This window comes from Lepus europaeus, chromosome 16, assembly GCF_033115175.1.
Source record: "Lepus europaeus isolate LE1 chromosome 16, mLepTim1.pri, whole genome shotgun sequence".
Taxonomy (NCBI): domain Eukaryota; kingdom Metazoa; phylum Chordata; class Mammalia; order Lagomorpha; family Leporidae; genus Lepus; species Lepus europaeus.
The window spans coordinates 45,949,411-45,975,223 of record NC_084842.1 but is presented as its reverse complement, the minus strand read 5'-3'; the positions used below and the strand labels follow the sequence as shown (position 1 = coordinate 45,975,223).

General features: G+C 40.9%; 1 protein-coding gene across 1 annotated transcript in view; it reads right to left on the bottom strand.

Annotated features, from left to right (window-relative positions):
* The window catches only part of ESCO2 (establishment of sister chromatid cohesion N-acetyltransferase 2), a 38,441-nt gene extending 14,911 nt beyond the window's left edge, over positions 1–23,530 (bottom strand). Inside the window, exons 1-8 of the mRNA XM_062212889.1 lie at positions 23,423–23,530; positions 22,412–22,480; positions 18,367–19,198; positions 11,510–11,600; positions 8,422–8,479; positions 5,656–5,776; positions 4,294–4,425; positions 655–744 (exon numbers count right to left, since the gene is read on the bottom strand). Coding sequence (XP_062068873.1) covers positions 655–744; positions 4,294–4,425; positions 5,656–5,776; positions 8,422–8,479; positions 11,510–11,600; positions 18,367–19,198; positions 22,412–22,464 — 1,377 coding nt within the window. The 5' untranslated portion in view covers positions 22,465–22,480; positions 23,423–23,530. The remainder of the gene's footprint in view (positions 1–654; positions 745–4,293; positions 4,426–5,655; positions 5,777–8,421; positions 8,480–11,509; positions 11,601–18,366; positions 19,199–22,411; positions 22,481–23,422) is intronic.
* Positions 23,531–25,813: the final 2,283 nt, after the last annotated feature.

Here is a 25,813-nt window from a genome sequence, read left to right as displayed (position 1 = left end):
GTTCATAGTGGCTAAAGTTCTAATTCAAGAAACATAGCCAAGGGGCTAGAGTTATGGTAAAGCAGGTTGAGTCACTGCCAGACACACCAGCATCCCATATGAGTGCTGGTTTGAGTTCTAGCTGCTCTGCCTCTGTTCTACCTCCCTTCCATGTGCCTGGGAAAGCAGCAGAAGATGGCCCAAGTACCTGGGCTCCTGCCATACTGGAAGACCAGGATGGAGTTCCAGGCTCCTGGCTTTAGCTTGGCCCAGCCCTAGCCGTTTTGGCCATTTGGGGAGTGAACCAGCGGACAGATTATAACTCTGTTACTCTGCCTTTCAAATAAGTAAACAAATCTTTACAAAAGCAATAAACAAACAAACAAAAAATAGCACAAAGAAACAGACCTCAGGAATCATTCATTTCTCAACACTGTGAAACTTAGTTCATCTTTCACAAGCGGAAGGTAAAATATGGACTTTACAGTCTCATCTGCTTTAATTTCCAACTGGTAACTGTCTTGTCTTGTAATTCTAAAACTAACTTTGTGTGAATAGTTAGAAGTTATCTGTAGCATGTACCAAAGTGGATTATGTCTCAGCAAAGGCAGTTTACACTTCAAGATTTCTTGGGAGTCTAAAGAGAATAAGGATGAAACAGATAATGTCACACACCTTTCTGATAGCATAACTTGGATCATGTGGCAGGACCAACACTATTTTGCCATCCCAAAACTCCGCTACTATCCGTTCTTTTTTCCAGCCCTGCCAAAGGAAAAAAAATATTTTGTTAAGAAAAAACAACATTAAATAATGAAGTCTAGAGAACTCAAAAGGTTAAACCATGATATAAAAAAGGATGAAATTCAACTAAAAGTGATGAGGTAAGAGAAAAAAAAGATAAAGGGGCCAGCAGCAACTCTGAGCTCCAGAGGCTAATTTTTAGAACAGGAAACTTCTATTCTTTGATTTCCACATAAGTGTTTTCTACCCTAATGCCTGTAATTGTATGGAAAATAAAAGGTACATATGGTCTTTCTCTTGCAGAATCTGCCCTCAGTTATTCATTGCATATACATTTTCCTTCAATAAACTCTAAACTATTTGTACAGATACCAGTAATAACAGGCTCATATTTCTATCTCCTAACGTGATACTGTAAAAATATTTGGTCTTTGTTCCTCTTTCCTGGCAAACCACTCCAGGTGGTTTTATCCTTGGAATCTCTAAAGTGATAATTGTCTTTTCACACAAATGAGATGACCAATAACTAGTCAGTCCTAGGTAGCTTCAGAATGGGGGATCGTCAGAGGAAAGACCAAGTGACAATTAGGGGATAGAACTTTCAGCCCCACCTCCAACTTCAGGGGAGGTAAGAGGCCCTCCCTCCCCCAAAATAACTTGATTACCAATGGCCAATGATTTAGTCAATCATGAATATGTAATAAAGCCTCCATTAAAAAAAAATGAGAGAGATACAGGGTTTGGCTAGTTTCTGGATAGCTGAAAAGTGGAGGTATGGGGAGGTTCTTGGTATATGCAAAAAGGTACAGAAACTCTACACTCTACACAAGTGCTTGGGCCCCTGCACCCACATGGGAAATCTGGAGGAAGCTCTTGTTTTTGGCCTAGCCCAGATCCAGCTGTTGCAGCCATCAGGGGAGTTAACTAGTAGGTGGAAGACTTTTCTCATTCCATCCCTTCCTCTTCTCATGTTACGCTTTCAAATAAATAAATAAATCTTAATAAAAAAATTATGTGGTAGTTTACACATATGTATAAATACTTACATATATTTTACATATAAATATGATAGTATATATATGAATATATATTATATATAATTATGTATGTGACTTCTTGGATAAGAAGCATAGGCAATAAAGGCAAAAATAGACAAATAGGATTATATAAGGCTAAGAAGCTTCAGCACAGCAAAAGAAAAACTCAACAAAGTGGCAACTGACCAAATGGGAGAAAATATTTGCGAATGCTCCATCTGATAAAGGATAATATCCAGGGCATTATAAGAAGCTCAAAAAACTCAACGACAACAAAACAAAGAATTCAGCTAAGAACAGGATGTGGGCCACTGCTGTGGCGTAGTGGGTAAAGCCGCTGCCTAAAGTGCCAGCATCCCATACAGGCACTGGTTTAAATCCAGGCTTCTCCACTTCCAATCCAGCTCTCCGCTATGGCCTGAGAAAGTATAAGATGGCTCAAGACCTTAGGCCCCTACCCCCATGCAGAGATCCAGAAGAAACTTCGGGCTCCTGGCTTCAGATTGGCCCAGCTCTGGCTGTTGTGGTCATTTGGGAAGTGAACCAGCGATGGAAGACCCCACCCCCCCAACCTCTCTGTAACTCTGCCTTTCAAATAAATAAATAAATCTTTAAAAAAACAACATAAGGATATAAACAGGCATTTTGATAAGGATATAAACAGGCATTTTGATAAGAATGAACTAGAAATGGCCAACAGACACATGAAAAGATGCTCAGCATCACTAGCCAAAAAGGAAATTGAAATAAAAACCACAATGAGGTTTCACCTCATCCCAGTTAGAATGGCTACCCTCCAAAAATCAAAAAATAACCAATGTTGGCAAGGATGTAGGAAAAAAGGTACCCTAATACACTGTTGGTGGAAATGGCAACTAGTACAACCATTATAGAAGACAGTATGGAGGTTAAAGAGAAGTCTGAAAATAGATCAATGAGTTAGCCATTCCAATCCTAAGAATTTACCTGAAGAAAATGAAATCAGCATATGGAAGAGATATCTGTACCCCCATGTTTATACCAGCTCAACTCACAAGAGCTAAGATATGAAATCAACCCAGTTGTCCATCAACTGATGACTGGAGAAAGAAAATGTGGTATATATACACTATGGAATACTACACAGTGGTTAAAAAAATGAAATCCTGCCATTTGCAACAAAATGGATGCAACTGGAAACCATTATGCTTAATGAAATAAGCAAGTCCCAAAAAAGACAAATACCATATGTTTTCCCTGATCTGTGGTAACTAACAGAGTACCTAAAAAGAAATCCATAGGAGTGAAGTTGACACTTTAAGATTCAATATTGTTTACAGCCCTTGTCTTGACTGTTGGGAAACAGTGTTTTATTCTTCATAATATCTGTTTAACTCTTTACTTCGTGTAGGGTTAATATTATGAGTATAAAGTTAACAAAATAGATCTTTGTAAAAAATAAAAATGAGAATAGGAGAGAGAAGAAGAAAGGTGGCAGCGTGGGTAGGAGGGAGGGTAGGGTGGAAAGTATCACTATGTTCCTGAATCTTTATATAGGCAACACATGATATCTGTATATCTAAAATAAAATTTTAAAAAAGTAGTATATATAAATGATGGACTACTACTCAGCCATAAAAAAGAATGAAATCCTGTCTTTCACAACAAATGGAAATAACTGGAGACCATTATGCTTAGTGAAATAAGCCAGTCCCAAAAAGACAAATATGTTTTCCCTGATTTTTGGTAACTAATATACACATCACCAAAAAAAATGTTATGTATGTGAATGAAATTGACATTTTGAGATCTGATTATTGTTTATAACCCTTGCCTACACTCCCAAAGAACTGTGGTTTTTCTACTTTAAATAACTAAATCTTGGGATTGTGAATGGCATTCCTTACCTAAAAGTCACAAATTAAATAAAAACTTTAATATTCAGTGTGGCAATATTCATCATAAAATGGTTTAAAAATCAAGTAATGGTATTCACTTACAGATGCAGGAAATACCTCTGGAAAATACCCAAATGAAACCATTAATGCTACATGTTTGCTAAATTAGGCAAAAAATACTGTGAAGGTATGAACTAATAGGAAAAAAGGAAAACATTTAAGTAGCACACACAATCATGGAAATAACGGCAATGACAGATGTGTTTGGATTACAAAGGTGCCTGACAGACATGGGACCTCTCCTCTTAGAAAAGAAAAAACATGGAGAAGTCATAGAAAGGATTTTTAAGGCTATCTATAAAGAACAAACTATGGCAGAGAAGAGATTTCCTCAAGTTTTCGGGTTTTGTATCTTAAATGCTCAGCACTGCTCAGAAAGCTGGTCAGGATGTAGGGTGTTTACTCAAAGGAGGACAATATCTATATTAGGATAGTAAGTTTGAAACAGCATTATAAATTTTTAATAACATCAGCCTCAAATGTTAAGGAAAGCTATAGATGATGAAATATTCAGATTCTACTAATATTTAATCCAAAGGTCTCTTTTAAAGCAGTCTCACATTTACAGCAAATTCAAAGACTATCTTTTGACTCACTGTATATTTGATTCCTTCCAGAAATCTGTGGTGATGCTGAGCATGCTGCATTTCATCCTCAGGGTTGGAAGCAGTATAGATCATGCCACAAGACTTACACACAGTAGCCCCAAAATGTTTCTGACCTGCATCCTGGAATTGAAAAAAATGTCCATCTAAATATTTATATATCATACATAACTCTGAATAGTCAGGGTTAAAAAACAAATTCTTTACTAGACCCATAGTTTTAAGAAGGAATAATTTAAATCACAAGATTATAGCTACAATGAACAACAGAACTTCTTCACAAAACTCTTAAAGACCTAAAAGAGCCTTATGTCAGACTAGCAAGACAATGTCAGGACTTCTGTATTAACTAAACAGTACTTTTTACTTAAGTGGTTAGGAATATTACATTCCTTAAAGAATATTAAAATTCTCTGCCCCAAGAGTTGATTTAAAAATGTAATAGGGGCTGGCGACGTGGTTCACTTGGTTAATTCTCTGCCTGTGGCACCTGCATTCCATATGGGCGCCGGGTTGTAGTTCTGGTTGCTCCTCTTCCAGTCCAGCTCTCTGCTGTGGCCTGGGAGGGCAGTGGAGGATGGTGCAGGTGCTTGGGCCCCTACAACCACGTGGGAGACCAGGAGGATGCACCTGGCTCCTGGCTTCAGATCGGCGCAGTGTGCTGGCCGTGGTGGCCATTTAGGGGGTGAACCAACGGAAGGAAGACCTTTCTCTCTGTCTCTATGTCTAACTCTGCCTGTCTAATTATAAAATATATATATATATATATATATATATATATAAAACAACAGTTCTGGAAAAGTACAAATCAACTCTTAATACATGAAAGTCAGGAAGATTCAATGTCACAACTTAAAACTCCTATCTCATAAAGCATTGCTTAATGCCACTGAAAATACATACTAGGTTCTCAACTGTCTTAACATAGGGGTTGACAAACATTTTCTTTAAAGGACCAGATAGTAAATATTTCAGGCATTGCAGACCACACATGGTTTGCCACATACTTTTTTCCCCAAATCTTTAAAAATGCAAAAATCATTTTTAGCTCACAGGCTACTCTATGACAAATCCAGTTCTAAAGCAATATAACTATTCCTATTAAATCTTTTATTGCTCAATAATAACTTTCCTGGAGACAATTCATTAATTAGCATTTTCCTAAAATATCAGCATTGCCCGACACTGTCAATTCAAAAGACTAGTTTAAAATGCTGCCCCTGCAACAAAACTGCATGTACAAAATTCAGAATATCTATAACCCAAGTCAACTCTAAAAAGATAGTATGTTTGACTTCCTGTTCTACGTGTGAGAGCCATGTATAGGAAAAGCTTTGTTTTAAATTTACTCACAATGATGAACTGGTCTTTTGTTTCTCTATTTGTATCTCTGGTATTAGTGTTTTTCTGTGTTTGTTTCAAGAAGTTAGCACATGTGATAGATTCCACAGAAGAGTCTTCTTCAACTAGAGATCTTGAAATAAAAGTTTATAAATTTAATTTTAGAATGCTTGAGGAATTACAAGGAAAACTCATGTACATATAACATTTACAGAGCACAGAGCAATTTTTAAAAAAATTATTATTGAAGAGAAAGTACTCCCAATTGCTGCTGATTCACTTCCTAAAAGCTCACAACAGCCAGAGCTCAGCAGGGCTGAAGCTGGGACTCAGTAATTAATCCAGGTCTTCCATGTGGATGGCAGGAATCCAATTAACTTGGGTCATCACTGCTGCTTCCTAGGGACATTGGCTGGAAGTTAGTCAAGAGTTGGAGCTGGATACTGAATCGAGATACTCTAATACAGCAATGCAGACATCTTAACTGGTGTCTTAATCACTGGGCCAAACACCCACCCTATCTTACAATTTTTTTTTTTTTTTTTTTTGGCAGGCAGAGTGGACAGTGAGAGAGAGAGAGAGACAGAGAGAAAGGTCTTCCTTTGCCGTTGGTTCACCCTCCAATGGCCGCCGCGGCTGGCGCGCTACGGCCGGCGCACCGTGCTGATCCGATGGCAGGAGCCAGGTGCCTATCCTGGTCTCCCATGGGGTGCAGGACCCAAGCACTTGGGCCATCCTCCTCTGCACTCCCTGGCCACAGCAGAGAGCTGGCCTGGAAGAGGGGCAGCCGGGACAGAACCGGCACCCCGACCGGGACTAGAACCCGGTGTGCCGGCGCCGCAAGGCGGAGGATTAGCCTGTTGAGCCACGGCGCCTTAATTTTTAATGCTTTCATCCGACAATAACTTAAGTAATAAAGAAAGAACAATGAGAAACCTGACCCTCCACAAAGATTCAAGATGAAGTAACTAGTGAATAGAATAGCAACATTAATATTCAAATCACAGTCTTCTAACTCCAGTTCCAAGGGTGTTTCCTACATAGTATCAGATGCACAAATGTTTATTCACTTTGGAAGTTCAAAAATGATTTTTTTGTATTTGTTGTTTGTTTTTGCTTTATCAAACCTTAGGACAGTACTTACTCACGTGGGTATAAAGCAATTCTTAGGGTACCAAACAACTAAATAGATTAATGACTTTCACAGATCCAAGGTAATCAGCATCACCAGTAAATATATTTAGGATCTAGCAACAGTTTACGTGAGCAATAAGGCTAATAAATTCACTTTTCCTCACTGTCAGTATGTTGAAATTCTTCGAGGGAAAAATATTTTGGCTAAATAGATGTACTTGAGCCAATCTTTACACATTAGTAAAGAATGTTGGGATTGGCTTATAGAGATCACTGAACCACATTCAGTTATTACATATGTTTTGGTTGGCTCAAAAAGCATTTAAAACTTTGAGATTTCAATTAAAATATGTATTTCCAATATCATAGGAAACTCTACAAGATCATTAGGTTTGGAGCTGGCCTTTTGGTACAGTGGAATAGGCTTCTGCCTGTGATACCAGCATCCCATATGAGCTCCAATTCAAGTCGCGGATGCTCTGCTTTCTAGCCAGCTCCCTACTAATCTATGTGGGAAAGCAGTGGAAGTTGACTGCAGTACTTGGGGCCCTGATGCCCAATCTAGGAGACCTAGATGGAGTTATGGGCTCCTGGCTTTGGCCTGGCATAGCCCATTTGGGGAGTGAACTACTGGATAGAAAATCTGTGTAACTATGTGTTTCAAATAAATAAAATAAATCTAGGAAAAAAACCCACTAGGTTTCTGTTCCTTCAAACAATCTATTAGTGCTAACAACACATGCCCTTTTAAATGAGGCATACATTCTCCAGTTGGCCCTCGTCTCCACCCAGCCTGGTTGGCTGTCTTGTCATAGAAGTTATAATTCTTGCCTTAAAATTAAAGGTTTTTGATTTTTTCAAGAACCACAGCAGTGGAAATCCTTGGAGAGTAGAAGTAAAAGTAAATAGGCAAGGAAAAAAAACAGACTAAAACAAACTAAATTCAGACAACAGAAAAAAAAGAGTGACAAAAGTAGACAAAAAAGGTATCCAATGCGGTCTTTAGCTTTAAATGCAGGACAATCGTAGCTTCAGCTGGGATTTGCAACAGCATTAAGCTGCTGCAAGTCATTTGCTCTTCTGGCCAGTTTCCTCTACCTATAAAATGGGATAATAGTATCTACATCATGAGGTTGTAAATGCTCATTAAATTTAGCCTATTATTTATATATGATCACCCAGGCAATATAATATAGCCTAATGAGTTTTTGATTCAGATATGGCTTCCAGTCCTGGCTCTAGCTCCTAATAGCTGTGCAACTGTGGCTAAAACATAAAAGTTTTGCACAACTGAAAATGGAATCAATAATAGTATCTACCTTCTAGGTTGCTTGAGAATTAAGTTAAATAATAAACATAAACTACTTATTATGGGTAAGGTATTATATAATAATGTTAGCAGTTATTATTATTCAAGCCCATAAAGATACTTTTCCATCTCTTAACTCAGAGTTCCTATGAAGTCTCTATGAGAGACTGATTTCATCTCCTATTTTCAATATTATACTCCTGTTATTCTTAGTAGGAAAGAAAATATTCACCATATTAAGCAACATAAGAAGAGAGAGTCCCAGATGATTCATGTAGTTAAGAAATCTTGGACATTAAAACAAAACCAAACAAAACAAAACACACAAAGCCTACCTTTTTGTATTGACTGAAGACAAACTGAAGATGGGATAGACAACAGATTTGGGAGAAACTAGGAGGAAAAATAGCAATAATTTATATTATCAAATAAATCAAAGCTTTAAGTCTTATAATTTTAAAAGGTTAGTAAGATCAAAATACACTAATCAACCTTAAAACTTAAGAGTAATCAAGACAGTATGGTACTGGCAAAAGTATAGACAAATCCTCATAGACAAATGGAACAAAATAGCTCAGAAATAAACTCACACAGACAAATGCAACTGATTTCACAATGAGGCAAAAGTAATTCATCACAGGTAGGATAGTCTTAAACAAATGGTGCTGGAACAATTGGATATCCATGCACAAAATAATTACACACCAATACCTTATATAAAAAATCAACTTAAAATGGCTCACAAGTCTAAACAGAAAATTATAAAACTAGAAAAAATCTACAAGAACTTTGGTGATAATTTTTTATATACAGCACCTAAAACACTACATAAAAAAATTAAGTTGGACTTAATCAAATTTTAAGATTTTGCTCTTTGAAAGAAGCCCCCCAAAAAACAAATCAAAACCAAAAAAATAAAACTGTTGAGAATAAAGACAAGCCACAGACTGGGAGAAAATATTTGCAATTATTTATTTACAAAGAACTCTTAAGTTACATCCATAACTTAGTGATAAATGGAGAAATACTGATTCTTGCAACAATATAGGTACAGGGGCCTAGGTACTTGGGACATCTTCCCCTGCTTTCCCAGACACATCAGCAGAGAGCTGGATCAGAGATGGAGCTCGGAATTGAAATGGAGCCCATATAGAGTGTGTTATAAGCAATGGCCTAACCCACTTTGCCACAGCACCAGCCCCGTGGATGAATCTTAAATGCAGTTTACTGAGTGAAGACAGATCTAAAGGCTGTACACTGTATAATTCCATTTGCATAACCCTTTTACCAGAGAAGGTAAAACAATGGAACAGGGACAGAAAACAGATAAATGGTTGCCAAACATTTGGAGGAGAGAATAGACCACAAAAACATTTGGAGGAGAGAATAGACTACAAAAGATATTGAGATTTGAGGGTGCAGGAGCTGTTCTGTAAATTCTGGAATGACTATCACCTGATGCTATGCATTTGACAAAACCCATAGAACTAATTATCACAATGAGTGAACTTCAAAGTATGCCCATCTATTTAGACATATTAAATACATGTAGGCATGTATTTCTTTGTGATATGTACTTATATGGGTTTTGTCAAATGCATTCCAGTACAATACATAACAAGCAAAGTTAAAACAATTGATTTGAGAAAAATAAGTTGAAAGTGGGTTTTTAGTAAATAGCAAATTTTAACTTTAAAGTTAGAGCTCATCTTCTAGAAATAAAACCAAGGCCAGTAAGATGTGTTACTTCACCTAAATCCATTTTCTCTTCTATGAAATGAGCCCAACAGAACCCATTTCTTAGGGTTTTAAGAATTAAATGATAAAATGTAATTAAGAAACTTTAGGGACCAATGCTGTGATGTAGTGGGTAAAGCCACCACTTGCAGTGCTGGCATCCCATATCGGCACCGGTTTGAATCTGGCTGCTCTACTTCTGATCCAGCTCTCTGCTATGGCCTGGGAAAGCAGAAGATGGCCTAAGCCTTTGGCCCCCTGACCCATTTGAGAGAACTGGAAGAAGCTCCAGGAACCTGGCTTTGGATCACTCCAGCTCTAGCCATTGGATCCATTTGGGGAGAGAACCAGTGGATGGAAGATTTCTCTCTCTCTCTGCTTCTGCCTCTCTATAACTCTCTATAACTGCCTTTCAAATAAATCAAATCTTTAAAAAAGTGTTTTAAAACGTAACAAACTTTGGTCATTTTACGTTACTTTCATGACTTTTTCCATATCCATGCACCAATTATATTACTTTTGTACACTAAGTAGTTTTCTTTTGACTTGAACAATGAACTGAAATATATTTATTTTATTCTAAATTTTTATTTTATGGAGGAGGAGGAAGAGGGAAGAGAAAATAGGGGGAGGGGGAGAGGGAGGGGGAAGGAAAGTACTCCTATCCACCATTCTACTCCCCAGATGCCACCATGAACCAGGACTGGGCCAGGCAAAAGCAAGAAGTTAGGAACTACATTCAAGACTTCCACTTGGGCAGTAGGAATCCAACTATTTGAGTCATCACCTGCTGCCTCCCAGGGTGCATATAAGCAAGAAGCTGAAATTGGGAGTTGGCCAGGATTTGAACAACGGTACTTTTATACAAGACACAGGTGTCCCAGCTAGCATCTTAACTACTCGACCAAACACCAGCTCCTCAGTGTCATTTCTATTATTTAACAAGTTCTGCTCATAACTGGGTTTTGATCACAAATACAAAGGTACTTCAAAGTTTGTCGAAAATGGAATTAAAATGTACTTTCTATGAACTTTCTTGAAAATCCCTCATACACAACATTCTTATTTTAGGTAAAAGTACAGGTATGACTTTATAATAATACCCACGCTCGAGAGCTTAAATAACTTAGTCACAGTCATAGACCAATTAAGCACTGGTATTTTGTCTTTAAATTTTAACCTAAGATCTTATTACAGGGGAGCATTCAGCCTAGTTTTTAAGATACCAGTTAGGACACCCGTGTTTCATACTCAAGTGCCTGGGTTTGATACCCAGCTCTGGTTCCTGACTACAGCTTCCTGCTAATGCAGACCCTGTGAGGCAGCAGTGATGGTTCAAGTAGTGGGAGATCTTAGCTGAGTTCTAGACTCCCAGCTTTGGCCTGACCCAGTTCCAGCTGTTGCAAGGGAGTGAACTACTGGATGGGACCCCCCTCACTGCTCTGTCTGCCTTTGAAATAAATAATTAGTAAAACAAAACAAAAACTCCTTATCTCTTGTTTTTCAAAATATATTGCACTGCTTTGCCACTGAAAACAGTGTCACAGAGATAAACACAAAGATACTAACACAATTGTCCTACTGAAAAAAACAAAGAAAATGTTATTAAATGTGAATTTCATATTGTCACATGTAATAAAGCATTATTTCAGATCACTAAAACTCACATAAGAAGTTTTTTCTTACCACTTGTCTTGTTCTGACTTAGAGAATCCTCTGAAGGAAAATGTTTGCTAAGTTTACATTCCCTTGAAGAAACTACTCCACCTGATGAATCCTGAAAACAAAGCAATGGGTCAAAAAAAGTAAATTTATATTTAAAAAAAAAATGATTTATCTGAAATTCAGAATTACAGAGGGAGAGACAATCTTCCAACCACTGGTTCATTCCTCCAAATGGCTGGGATGGCTAGAGCTGGGCCAGGTCAAAGCCAAGAGCTTCTTCTGGGTCTCCCAAATGGGTGGCAGAAGCCCAAACACTTGGACTATCTTCCACTGCTTTTCCCAGGTCATTAGCAGGGAGCTGTCTAGGAAGTGGAGTACCCAGATACAAACTAGCACCTATATGGGAGGCATCCTCTATGCCACAGCACTGGCCCCAGTAAATCTGTAATTCTTAATTGCTTTATATTTAGTGAATGAATCCCAATAGATCCATTTCTAAAATAAAATAGTACACTATGAATTACATTTCATAATTATGTTAAATTCCCAACTTTCTGTTTATTGTTAGGAAAATTTCCTCTGTATTTATTGAATGTGTATCATTTAACACCAGAGTGCATATTTTATAACTTGTCATCCTGTCAAAAATGTTTTCTACTTCCTGATGAAGAAAACAGAATGAATTTTATAGACCACCCTTTCCATAATAACAAACAACAAAAAATCAGTAAAAATAGTGAAAAATGTTCCCAAGCAGCCACCAAACTAGAAAGGAACAAGTTTATGCCATAAATTTTAAAAAAGAGCAGCCAAGTAAGGTAAAATAACTTTTGAAGTCACTGGGGAGGTTTCTTCCACAAGTTCTTACTTTTAAGAGTACCGGGCCAGTGCTGTGGCACAAAGCCCCAGCCTGCAGCGCCGGTATCCCATATGGGTGCCGGCTTAAGTTCTGGCTGCTCCTCTTCCGAGCCAGCTCGGAAAGAAGCCTAGGAAAGCAGTGGAAGACAGCCCAAGTCCTTGGGCCCCTCCACCCGTGTGGGAGACCTGGAGGAGGCTCCTGGCTCTGGATCAGCTCAGCTGTGGCCATTGCAGTCATTTGGGGAGTGGACCAGCAGAACGGAAGTCCTCTCTCTCTCTCTCTCTCTGGTTCTCTCTCTGTAACTCTTTCAAATAAATAAAACAATTCTTAAAAAAAAAAAAGAGTAGCAAGAATGTAGAAGAGCAAAGTAGCAAAATTACCAACAAATTTCACTAATACAATAATTTGGTGAGACTTAGGAAATATATAGCTTTGGGGAAAAGGGAAATTTAAAAAGAAAATTTCTTTAGATTTTATTTATTTGAAAAGAAGAGTTATAGAGGAGACAGCGAGAGATCTTCCATCTGCTGGTTCACTCCCCAAATGTCCACAACAACTGGGGCTAGACAGGCTGTAGCCACGCGCCTCTTCCTGGTTTTTCATATGGGTATAGGGACTCAGGCCATCTTCTGCTGATTTTCTAGGCACATAAGGGAGCTGGTGCCTATACAGGATACCAGTGCTCACAGGCGGTGGTTTAAAGTTGCTGAGCCACAGTGCTGGCCCCAGGAAAAAAAAATTTTTTTTAATTATTTACATATTTATTTGAAAGGCAGTTACAGAGAGGCAGAGAGAGAAGAGGTCTTCCACCCACTGGTTCACTCCCGAGATGGCTGCAATGGCCAGAGTTGTGCCACTGCACCAACCTGAAGGCAGGAGCTTCTTCCTGGTCTTCCACACAGGTACAGGGGCCCAAGGACTTCGGCCATCTTCTACTGCTTTCCCAGGCCATAGCAGAGAGTTGGATCAGAAGTGGAACAGCCAGTGGGCCACCGCGGCTCAATAGGCTAATCCTCCGCCTGTGGCGCCAGCACACCGGGTTCTAGTCCCAGTCGGGGCGCCGGATTCTGTCCTGGTTGCTCCTCTTCCAGTCCAGCTCTCTGCTGTGGCCCTGGGAAGGCAGTGGAGGATGGCCCAAAGTGCTTGGGCCCTGCATCCGCATGGGAGACCAGGAGAAGCACCTGGCTCCTGGCTTCGGATTGGCGCGGTGCGCCGGCCACAGCAGCCATTGGAGGGTGAACCAATGGCAAAAGGAAGACCTTTCTCTCTCTCTCTCTCACTGTCCACTCTGCCTGTCAAAAAAAAAAAAAAAAAAGAAAGAAAGAAAAAAGAAGTGGAGCAGCCAGGACTTGAACCAGCACCCACATGGGATGCAGCACTGCAGGTGGCAGCTTTACCCGCTATGCCATAGCGTCAGCCCCTTCAGGAAAATTTCTGATTACAGAATAACCCCTACTCAACATCATATCTCGGAAAGATGGAATAATCCATCTGTTTGTCATTTCTCAAGGCTCCATAATAAATTGTGAAAATTAGATTTACCCAAAGATGAAGCCCAGCAACAGTACTTAGCAAAATCTTGACAAAGCAAAGCTGTTTTTCAAACTGTAGATTCACAAAAATACCAGCTTCTCAGCCTACTGAAACCTAAACAGAACTCAGTACCTAGCCCCTTAAAGGGAGGCTCAGAAAAGAAAATTTTTAAAACGCAGGAAAAAGTGTCGTAGAGAAGACACCATGTCACAACATCAAAGTTATACCTTCATTATCAAATATGGAAGATTATCACTTGGGAGATGGATAAAGAAACTGCAGGCCAACCTGACTTCGTTCTGCTGGACTACTTTCCCAGGCCATAGGAGGAAGCTAGATCGGAAATGGAGCAGCCGGGTCTCCAACCAGCGGCCATATGGAATGCTGGCACTCCAGGCACGGCCCCTGAGGCAATTTTATAAACAGTGAAATTCACAAGTATTTAGTTTGATGAATTCTGACAAACTAATATACCCTTGTAATCAAAATCTCTATCAAGACACACAAATGGGGCTGGCACTGTGGTGTAGCAGGTAAAGCTGCCGGCTGCACTGCCAGTATCCCATGTGGGTGCCAGTTTGAAACCTGGCTGCTCCACTTCCAATCTAGCTCCCTTCTATTGCCAGGTAAAACAGTGGAAGATAGCCCAAGTCCTTGGGTTCCTGCACCCGTCTAGGAGACCCAGAAGCTCCTGACTTCAGATCAGCCCAGTGAACTACTAGATCTCTCTCTCTCTCTCTCTCTGCCTTTCAAATACATAAATAAATCTTAAAAAAAATCACACTGAAGTATTTTGTTAGTAAAAGCAATATGGAGACTTAGTGGAATTAAACATAGTGGCTTAGCCAGCAGGATCATGATTCACTTAGTAGTATATATGGCAATACTTGATAAACATGAAGAAACATTTACACTGGGGACTACAGATATAATACCTACAGGATGACAGATAAGTAAAACTCTTATCAAAATCTGGCTCATCTAAGTACATATATGAACATATATACTGATTTAATCGAAGGAAATGACAGCCCATATCTGTCAAAAGGTCTTAAACTCAGCTGAGACATTCTTCATAAAGAAATGAGGGCTCGGGGCCAGCACTGTGGCGCAGCAGCTAAAGCCACTGCCTTCAGTGCCGGCATCTCATATGGGTAGCTGGTTGGAATCCAAATTGCTCCACTTCCAATCCAGCTCTCTGCTATGGCCTGGGAAAGCAGTAGAGATGGCCAAGTCCTTGAGCCCCTGCACCTGTGTGGGAGACCTGGAAAAACCTCCTGGCTCCAGATTGATCCAGCCCCAGCCATTGCAGCCATTTCGGGAGACTCTCCATGATTCAATAATAAATTGATTAAATCAAGTAGATAGATCTAAGATTTTTAAGATTTTTTTATTTTAATTATTATATTCATATAATACAAATATAGATTTTATTTATTTATAATTATTAAGATTTATTTATTCATTTGAAAGGCATAGAGACAGAGAGAGGTCTTCCATCTAGTGGTTCACTCCCCAAATGGACGCAATGGTCAGAGCTGAGCAGATTCAAAGGCAGGAAGAAGTTTCTTCTGGGTCTCCTCTGTGGGTGCAGGGGCCCAACTACTTGGGCCATCTTCCACTGCTTTCCCAGGCCATAAGCAGAGAGCTGGATTGGAAAAGAGGCCGGGACATGAACCAGCACCCATATGGGATACTGGTGCTGCAGGCTGAGGTTTAATCTATTGTGCTACAGCACTGGCCCCTTTGCTACATCTTTTAATATTTCATGATACTAGCAATTTGCTCTCTTACAATAAAAAGAGCTCAGATTTTTAAAATTATGTAAGTGAAAAACAATATCCATGGGCCAGATTTGTTTCACCAGCCACCCATCTACTTCTCCCACTGAGTTTTGAAATATAGGTGACTACAAGTAATATAGAGTTGAATCTGACAACTGTCAGTGAGTGAGTAGGAATATAATAAAGGCACATTAGGAGGGAAATGTCTATAGAACTTGAATTGCTGGATATATATGAGCCTGAGGGTATACCGAACATTATATGAATGTCCATTTCTCTAGCTGCCAGAGTTTTGATGAATATAAATGGGTTGATTTCAAAAAGTTCAAAAAAGGGGTTGGACTTTGGCTTATTGGGTTAAAGCCACAGCCTGCAACACCAGCATCCCACATGGGCAGCAGTTCGAGTCCCAGCTGTTCCAATTCTGATCCAGTCCCCTGCTAATGGGCCTGGGAAAGCAGTGGAAGATGGCCCAAGTGCTTGGGCCCCTGCACCCATGTGGGAGACCTGGAAGAAGCTCCTGGCTCTGGCGTGGCCCAGTCCTGGCTGTTGTGGTCATTTAGGGAATGAACCAGCAGATGGAAGATCGCTCTCTCTCCTCTCACTCTGCCTTTCAAATAAAACTTTAAAAATTTTTTTAAGTTCAAAGAAAATGTAATTATTTGTATATATTGTATGTTTATTTTGGTGCAAAAAATTTCAAGTCCATGCATTTTTTTTAAAGATTTATATTATTTATTTGACAGGCAGAGTTACAGAGAGAGGTAGAGACAGATAGAGGTCTTCCATCCACTGGTTCACTCCCCAGATGGCCGCAACGGCCAAAGCTGCACAGATCCGAAGCCAAGAGCTTCTTACAGGTCTCCCACATGGGTGCAGGGGCCCAAGGACTTGAGCCATCTTCTACTGCTATCCCAGGCCATAGCAGAGAGCTGGACTGGAAGAGGAGTAGCAGGGACTAGAACCGGTGCCCATATGGGATGCTGGCACTTCAGGCCAGGGCATGACCCATTGCGCCACAGCGCCGGCCCCCATGCATTGTTTTTTAAAGCATACACTTTTCACAGATTTTTGAAGACCCTTCATGTACAGGAGGTCAACAATAGAAGGTCTAGGGGATCAGTGCTGTGGCATATTGGATTAAGCTGCCACCTGCAGCACCAGCACCCCATATGGGCACTGGTTCGAGTATCGGCTGCTCCTCTTCCTATTCAGCTCTCTGCTATGGCCTGGGAAAGCAGTGGAGGATGGCCCAAGTCCTTGGGCTCCTGCATCTGCGTTGGAGACCCAGAAGAAGCTGCTGGTTCCAGGCTTCGGATCAGCCCAGCTCTGGCCATTGTGACCATTTGGGGAGTGAACCAGTGGATGGAAGACCTCTCTTTCAAATAATAAATATTTAAAACAAAAGAAAGTAGGTCTATACCACATAGTCTAATGTGGTAGCCAGCAGACACTTATTGTGAATAAGCACTTAAATGTGGCTAGCCTAAATTGATATGCTGTTAAGTATAAAATAAACACGGATAAGAATTTCACACAATAAGAGTAGCATATCCTATTGATAACTTTTTATTACACTGAGATGGGAATATTTTAAGTATATTGTATTAAATGTTTGAATATAATCAGAAAATTTTAAATGACATGTGGTTCACACTGATGTAGGCAAGGAGATGACTATCAAGAAGAACTGAGGTTGCCAACCCTCGTCTATGGTCTTGCTTTTGCTGTAGCCCCACTTGCACTGCCCAAACTTCCCCAGTAGAAAGCTGGCAGCAGCTGAAAATAACATGGCAGCCAGGTGCAAGAGCTGCAATGACCTTTAGCTAATTATAAGGTCAATATAATAAAATTACCATGCTGACACTCCCTACTCCCATCATGCACCTGACACCAGGATTTCCAAAAACAGACAAGAGAATCCACAATACCCCAGTCCTGACCCAAACCCCACCCTTTGTGAATAAACCCCACCTCAGACACCACCCTCTGTCTCTGGATCATATAAACGGATGGACCCAAACCTCATTAGTGCAGCTCTCTTGAGCATGTCTGCATTCCCTCTTGAGTGTGTACTTTAGCTTTGCACACAAATAAACCTTGCTTTTCTGTGGACCTTTCTCTATGTCTTGTCCTGGAATTCCTTCCAGTACTGGAGAAAAGAACCTAGACCCAGTCACTCCACTACAAAACTCTATTTCCATCAGATGGTACTAATCTAAGATAGCTGTGTTAGTAATAGCAAGACCAAATGAAATAGCAGAGATTCTGGCATAATCTACCACTTAAAATGAGCAAAAACGATACGCTTATACTGTTAACACTCTCAGAATGTTGTTATTTCTACTTTCTAAAAACAGAATATCAAATAAAGATTAGTAAGCTTATACTCATGAGGGAAATAAAACTTATACTCATGAGGGAATTTAATGAAATGTATACCTTAATGCAACAAAATATCCGATTTCCTTAAGCCAAAAAACTAAGTCATCTTTCCACTGACTCTGAATTCTCTATAGTGACTAAATGCTGTAATACTTGTTTTATAAAATAGTTCTCCAGACTGTAAATAAAAGTTATGTATATTATAATAAATTATTACAATTATAATAAATATATCAGTTATGTATATTACATGTGTTGAAGTTTTGTTAGCCAGCTTTTTCTAAAATATTAAAATTTAAATATTTAGCATTATTTACCTTTATTAATTTCTCTTCATTTTTGCTTCTTGTCCTGAATAGCTCAATGTTCAAATTCTCTTTTTCTAGTGACAAACACCTTGGCACTTGCTTCGTCTCAAAAGTTCTTCCTTCACTGACAGTCTCTGAATCACAATCCTCCATCACTTCTGATTTATTCTTTTGGATATGTTCCAGTGATGGCTTATTTTCCAAAGACAACTTTCTAAGAGAGGATTTTTTTCTATTAACAAAAAATGCTGCTCCACCCTGAAGTGTAACCTGTGGTTTTATTTTTTGGCTTAATACCCGGGGAGCATTCATATTATTTTCAGTTGGACAGTAATTATTCTCTTTCTCCACAGTTGGCTTATAGGTCACTCGGTTTTGTTTGGAACTTTTAGAATTCCTGGATATAGGCTTTATCTGTTTATAACTTGGTTGATACTTAGCAGTTAAACTCTTCTGTGGTTTTTTGTTCTTCTTCTTTGAACAGACCGGTTTTCCCTGAATATTTTCTATCACACTAGGGAAAGATTTATTTTCATTATTAGTTTTCAGATGAGCAGATCTACTCTCTCTTATCAGCTTTCTCTCCAGTGGATTGAGGTACCATTTATCTTTGTTGTAAAAGGATACAGGGGCTACAGCTGATTTAAATGGTGAACCTTGATTTGCAGATGGCAATCTATTTTTTTCAGTTGTTTTGAGTAGATTTGAAATGAAATGGTCTTGTTGAGAACATAGCACCTTTTCTTCATTTTTATCATTGTTCTGACAAAAATCAGGTGATGGAAACAGATTTTCAGTAAGGTCCAAAATTAATTTCTTTGATGGAATGTCTGATAAAAGGCTGTGAAAAAAGAAACAAAGTCCATTCATAAGTTCACTATATTGCTTAAAAATTTATATAAATATATCACCAAGTAATAACTACTTATAAGTCATATTAAAAATAATACAGCCTTCCTCATCAAACATATCTACACTTTATGGAGAGGTTTAAACAGTTTCTCGAATTCTGTCTTTATCAAACAAAGCACTCATTTTTCAAAACAAAATCCCAATCCTGTTCGTGAAAAGTTTGCAGGGGTCAGCACTGTGGCATAGTAGGTAAAGCCGCCACCTGTAGTGCAGGCATCCCATTAGGGTGCCAGTTCCAGTCCGGGCTTCTCCACTTCCCATCCAGCTCCCTGTTAATGCACCTAGGAGAGCAGCAACAGATGACCCAAGCACTTAGGCCACTGCACCCACGCGGGAGACTAGGAACAAGCTCCTGGCTCCAGAATGGCCCAGCTTAGGCCATTGCGGCCATTTCGGGAGTGAACCAGCTGACAGAAGATCTAAACTCTGCCTTCCAAACAAACAAATTTAAAGAAAGAAAACAGTTTTTTGCAAAAAAGTTCTGACATAAATGTATGCATTTTAAAATCTATTTCAGGCTGGCATCACAGGCGTAGTGGTAAAGCCACCGCCTGGGATGCCAACATCCTATATGGGATGCACCTGGTAAAGTAGTGGAAGATGGCCCAAGTGTATGGGGCCTCTGTAACCATGTGGAAGACCCAGGAGAAACTCCTAGCTTCGGTCTGGTCTGGCCCAGTCCCAGTGGTTACAGCTATTTGGGAAGTGAATCAGCAGATGGAAGCTCTCTGTCTCTCTCTCTCTCTCCATGCCCCCACAGCCCTGTTAACTCTTTCAAATAAATAAATCTGAAAAAAATATTTCCCTTTTTTGGACATATACAAATTATAGCCCATACATTTGTTCAACTATCTGCAAGTCTCCTATCATGATTAATTATCTATAATAAACTGACCCTCTGGGGTCTTTTCTACTGGGAATAATCTATATCTCTGGATGACACATAGTAAATACTAAGTACAGCAGTTCTTATATTTAGGGGGTATGTCCCAAGACCCTATGGATGCTTAAACCTGATAGTACAGAATCCTACACACACACACACACACACACACACGTGACTACACTGTTTATTCCTATACTTACCAGTGACCAAGTTTAATTCATAAGATTGGATAAAGAAATTATGGGATATGTACACCATAGAATACCACACAGCCATAAGATAATTAAATCCTGTCATTTGCAACAAAAAGGATGCAACTGGAAAACATTATACTTAGAGAAATAAGCCAGTCCATTGGCCGGCGCCGTGGCTTAACAGGCTAATCCTCCACCTTGTGGCACCGGCACACCGGGTTCTAGGCCCGGTTGGGGCGCCGGATTCTATCCCGGTTGCCCTTCTTCCAGGCCAGCTCTCTGCTATGGCCCGGGAAGGCAGTGGAGGATGGCCCAAGTCCTTGGGCCCTGCACCCGCATGGGAGACCAGGAGAAGCACCTAGCTCCTGGCTTCAGATCAGCGCAATGCGCTGGCCGCAGCGGCCATTGGAGGGTGAACCAATGGCAAAAAGGAAGACCTTTCTCTCTGTCTCTCTCTCTCACTGTCCACTCTGCCTGTCAAAAAAAAAAAGAAGCCAGTCCCAAAAGGACAAATACTGTATGTTCTCCCTGATTTTTGGTAACAAATAGAGCACCTAAAACATAATCTATAGAAGTGAAACTGGCACTTTGAGATGCAATGACTTTGAACAAATCTTATCTCAAGTGCTGAAGAACATTTTTTAATACTATTTATTGAACATTTTACTTAGTATAGTGTTAATCGTGTGTGTATAAAGTTAATTAAAAAAGATCTTAGTAAAGAATAAGAATGAAAGAGGGAGGAAGAAGGGTAGGAGTGCAGGAAGGAGGGTGGGAAGAATCACTATGTTCCTCAAGTTGTATTTATGAAATATATGAAGTTTATATACCTTAGATAAAAGGTTTCTGGGGAAAAAAGTTTAATTCACAAATAAGCTACAGTGAGAGATAACAATAACAAAATAGGACAATCATATTTATAAATTATAATAAAAGCTAATTGTGGTTTCTCAAAATATCTTGTTGTACTACTCTCACCTTTTACATTTAATATCTCTGGACTGATATTGGCCATGAGTAACTGAAACTGGAAAGTGAAACTGCAGATAAGGAGGGACTAATGTACACAAACTTTTTAAGACTGCTTACAAACGAGCATATACTATGTGGCTATATATATATTAAAGACTATATTAAACATTACAGAAGAGAGTGGAAGGAATAAGGTAATAAAAGATTTGATGTACTTCCTAGCCAAAGAAAACAGCTCTTTTGAATCTCATCAGAAAGGATTAATTCACCATGAAAGCATCCTATATTTCCAGACTAGAATTAGAATACAGAATATTACGGGGCCAGTGCCGGGTGGCTCACTTGGTTAATCCTCCGCCTGCGGAACCAACATCCCATATAGGCGCCGGGTTCTAGTCCCGGTTGCTCCTCTTCCAGTCCAGCTTTCTGCTGTGGCCCAGGAGGGCAGTGGAGGATGGCCCAAGTGCTTGAGCCCCTGCACCCGCCTGGAAGACCAGGAAGAAGCACCTGGTTCCTGGCTTTGGATCGGTGCAGCGCCGGCTGTAGCGGCCATTTGGGGGTGAACCAACAGAAGGAAGACCTTTCTCTCTGTCTATAACTCTACTTGTCATATAAATAAAAAGAAAAAAAGAATACAGAATATTACTATACCCACAAGGAGTAGGCTAATTGATGAGTGGACATTTTAGAAAAAATAGGAGGGGCCAGTGCTGTGGCATAGCGGGTAAAGCCACCGCCTGCAGCGCCAGCATCCCATATGGGCACCGGTTTAGGTCCCGGCTGCTCTTCTTTCGATCCAGCTCTCTGCTGTGGCCTGGGAAAGCAGTGGAAGATGGCCCAAGTCCTTGGGCCCCTGCACCCACGTGGGAGACATGGAAGAAGTCCTGGCTCCTAGCTTCGGATCAGTGCAGCTCCGGCCATTGTAGCCAATTGGGAAGTGAACCAGCGGATATAAGACCCCTCTCTCTCTCTCTGTATAATTGACTTTCAAGTTAAAAAAAAAAAATCTTAAAAAGAGAAAAAAATAGTAAAGATAATAAAGACAACAATGTATTTTTTTAAGAGTTTCCATCCATAGGATGAGACTCACCTATCACCATTCAAGGAATGTTGCTTCCTCTTCTTTGGAGTAAAAGTTTCCATCTTCTTAATCAAATTTCTAAAAGCAATAGAATAATCAAATTCCTCAAATTAATATTAAAGTCACTATCAAAATTATATTATAGAAATCTGAAAAGTTTTCAGATGGGTTTTAGTCTACAAAGGTCCAAAAAAAGTGTTTTTAAGCAAATTATTTTAATAACGATGTAAACCATGAATTTAAAGAGGAAAAAATACTATACTACAGTAGTTTGTAAACACAAGGAAAGAAAAAAGAAAAAACATTAACACACACACATTTCAACCTGGAAAATAATCCCACCAAGGGGAAGAATTTTTATCCCCATTTAGGGCACACTTTGTTAAACAGCACAATTATTTCACACGAAGTTTAAACACTGTTTTGTGGACAATCTTTCTTGATACTGTTCCCATCTCACTGCTCTCCGTCAGGCGCTGTGCTCTCCGCTCCCATGGCACCCCTCATTGCCTTAGTATTCCACTTCACAACCTGCACCTGAGTTCAATGAAGGCAGAGCCGAGCAAGCAAACGGGCCAAGCAGAACCGTCCCCAGCGTGAGCAGCCGAGCAGCCTTGGGCAAGCCGCCTGCTTCCCTATCTGTGAAATAACCCGACCTCATACGGAGGCTGAGTGCACCCACCAAGCCCGAACTCCGGAGCAGACGGCCTGCTGCCAATCAAGTTCACGCACTGCCCCCTCCTCGACTCGAAGCTCGAGGGCTAAGCAAAGGCGAGAGCAAAAGCAGCCCCTCTCCCGAATCCCGTCAGGGCAAAAAGACGTGCACACGCCGGCCTCCGGACGGTGGAACCCGGCGCAGGCGACGGCGGAGGGCCGCTAGGCGCCCCAGGTCTCGAGCCCGCCAAGCCACCAAGCAGGGCACAAGCTCTTCCCCCCTGACACTCGCCCCCACGCTCCGCAGCCGCGCGTCCTCCTCGGCCAGCCGCCCGCCCCGCCACCCTGGCCCTTGACAGCGATTACCTGAGCCTCAGAGCCCAGAACGCCCCTCCACCGAGCAAGCACACGTCTCCTCAGGCACGAAAACGACCTCTCCTGAGGAGAGCCCGCCGCGGGTCAGAGTATTCAAACTACCGCGCGCCAGACGCGGCGGGAGCTCCTGCGTTCCGATTCGCCGCTGCTCAACGCTTCCAGGGGAGGCCTCGGGGATTGGCTGCCCACCAGCCCTCTCCCCGCCCACTTAGGAGGCTGTCTCCAAGATTCTCCCGCCCTTGGGAGGCAAAAAGCTGGGTTCTCCGGGAAACCACGCCTTCCACAGGTCCTCGCAACGACTCCGGACGCCATCCCCGGGACCGTGTCGAAGGGCTTTCTGGGAACTGTAGTCTTTGGCCCCGTTGAACGCGAGGTCGAATTCTGACATCGCTTGGTGTAGGAGTTTTGTAAAGCTGCCTTTACAAGATTCCCGAGGCACTTTTCACATGTGATGCTTGATCCTTTCGTTTCACAGTTTGAAAGTATTATTTTAGGTTCCTACTTCTCTTTAAGTCAAATTTAAAGATTAAATCAGGGCAGGAACATATGCGAAGAACCAGGCGTTCTTAGATGCTTCACATGTTTATTTCATTTACTCCTCACCACAGTCTATGAAGTATCATTCTAATTTTACAAAGAGTAAAACCAAAGGCGTGAAAAAGATGAATATTTGCAGAACAGAGCTAGGATTCTTGCTTTGGCAAATAGCCAGATTCCTAAAACATCTGTTGATTGTTAGCTATTATTGTTATATTTGTGTCACCAGTTTCTGGTACAGTCTGACATATTTTGAGTTCTAAATAAAATTTAGCTAAGTGATGGATTCAACATCATAGAATGAAGTTGGTCAGAATTCATTTTCTTTTTTATTTTATTTTTATTTATTTATTTTTTTTGACAGGCAGAATGGATAGTGAGAGAGAGAGACAGAGAGAAAGGTCTTCCTTTTTGCCGTTGGTTCACCCTCCAATGGCCACTGCGGCCAGCGCATCTCGCTGATCTGAAGCCAGCAGCCAGGTGCTTCTCCTGGTCTCCCATGTGGGTGCAGGGCCCAAGGACTTGGGCCATCCCCCACTGCCTTCCCGGGCCACAGCAGAGAGCTGGACTGGAAGAGGGGCAACCGGGACAGAATCTGGCGCCCCAAGCGGGACTAGAACCCCGTGTGCCGGCGCCGCAAGGCGGAGGATTAGCCTGTTGAGCTGCGGCGCCGGCCCAGAATTCATTTTCAAAAAACAAACTTCTAACAAATTTAGTTATAGCTAATTTGGTTTTTGATTCATGAATCAGGGCAAAATAGAATGAAAGCTCCCAGAACAGTGGTTTTCTTTACTTTTTGTAAGGGTTAACACAGAGGGGATTGCCTAATGTTGACTCAGGTACACTAGAATCTTCGTTTTTAGGGAAGCCGGGTCTTTCAGAGAATCTACTTCTTTAATGTTTCAGCTTGATCATGTGGCATTTAGCACGACTGATTCCATTTTGGTTTCGTATGTTCTGTTGGTGCTTAGTGGAAGTTCAGTCCAAAACAAAGGTCCCCCATTATTTTTGTTTACCAGAAATAAGAGAAATAATCACGTCAAAGGTAAGGGCTACAGGAGCTTTATACGAATGATTATTCTCATGTTATAGCTGGAGGACCTCTGAGGTTCAGAGGTTTGGGATTTGCCCAATCTTGTGGGTAGCACATGGATGCCTTATGTTAAAGGCAGAATGGTCTGAGTCCAGTGTTGAGAGGTAGGATGCCTTTGGTCAATATCAGTAACCATTTCCTTAGGTGATCGATATGTTCTAAATCCTTGATGCCTATTCAGTGACTTAATCCTCGCAAAATTTTTGAGTTAGCTGATTGTCATCTTCATTTTGCAGATGCGCAAAGTGAACACAGAGAGGTTAACCAATGTGCCCAATATGGGACCCATCCGACACTAGGGTGAGCAGATATTGTGAGGGAGGGTACTGTACCAAACAACTTTGCTAAGCTGTTCTCTGAGGAAGCGCACAGATGGGCCTACCACAAGATTCAGAAGGCCAAGGAAACATTTTGTCAAATAGTGGAAGAATCTGAGTTCATTAAAAATTTAACAGCCTCCCACTAAGAGACAGGCAAGTCAACAGTGAACCTCCAACTGTGAGACAGTTTCTGCTCTTACGGAGACAGGTGGTGGCAGGGGAGGGGCCTAGGAGAGGAGGCAGATAAAAACCAATACAAGAACCCTCAAGATATGAACGCCCACTGGGCAGGGGCTCTGAAAGTAGGGTCTGACGATGGCATTTTTCTTTCCCTGCTTCAAAAATGACAGAGTGTTCCGAAACGCTTTCCAACCACCAGGAGTCCTCGCCCCAGCCTCTTTCCCTCAAACCCCAAGTCATTGCACTCCGCCC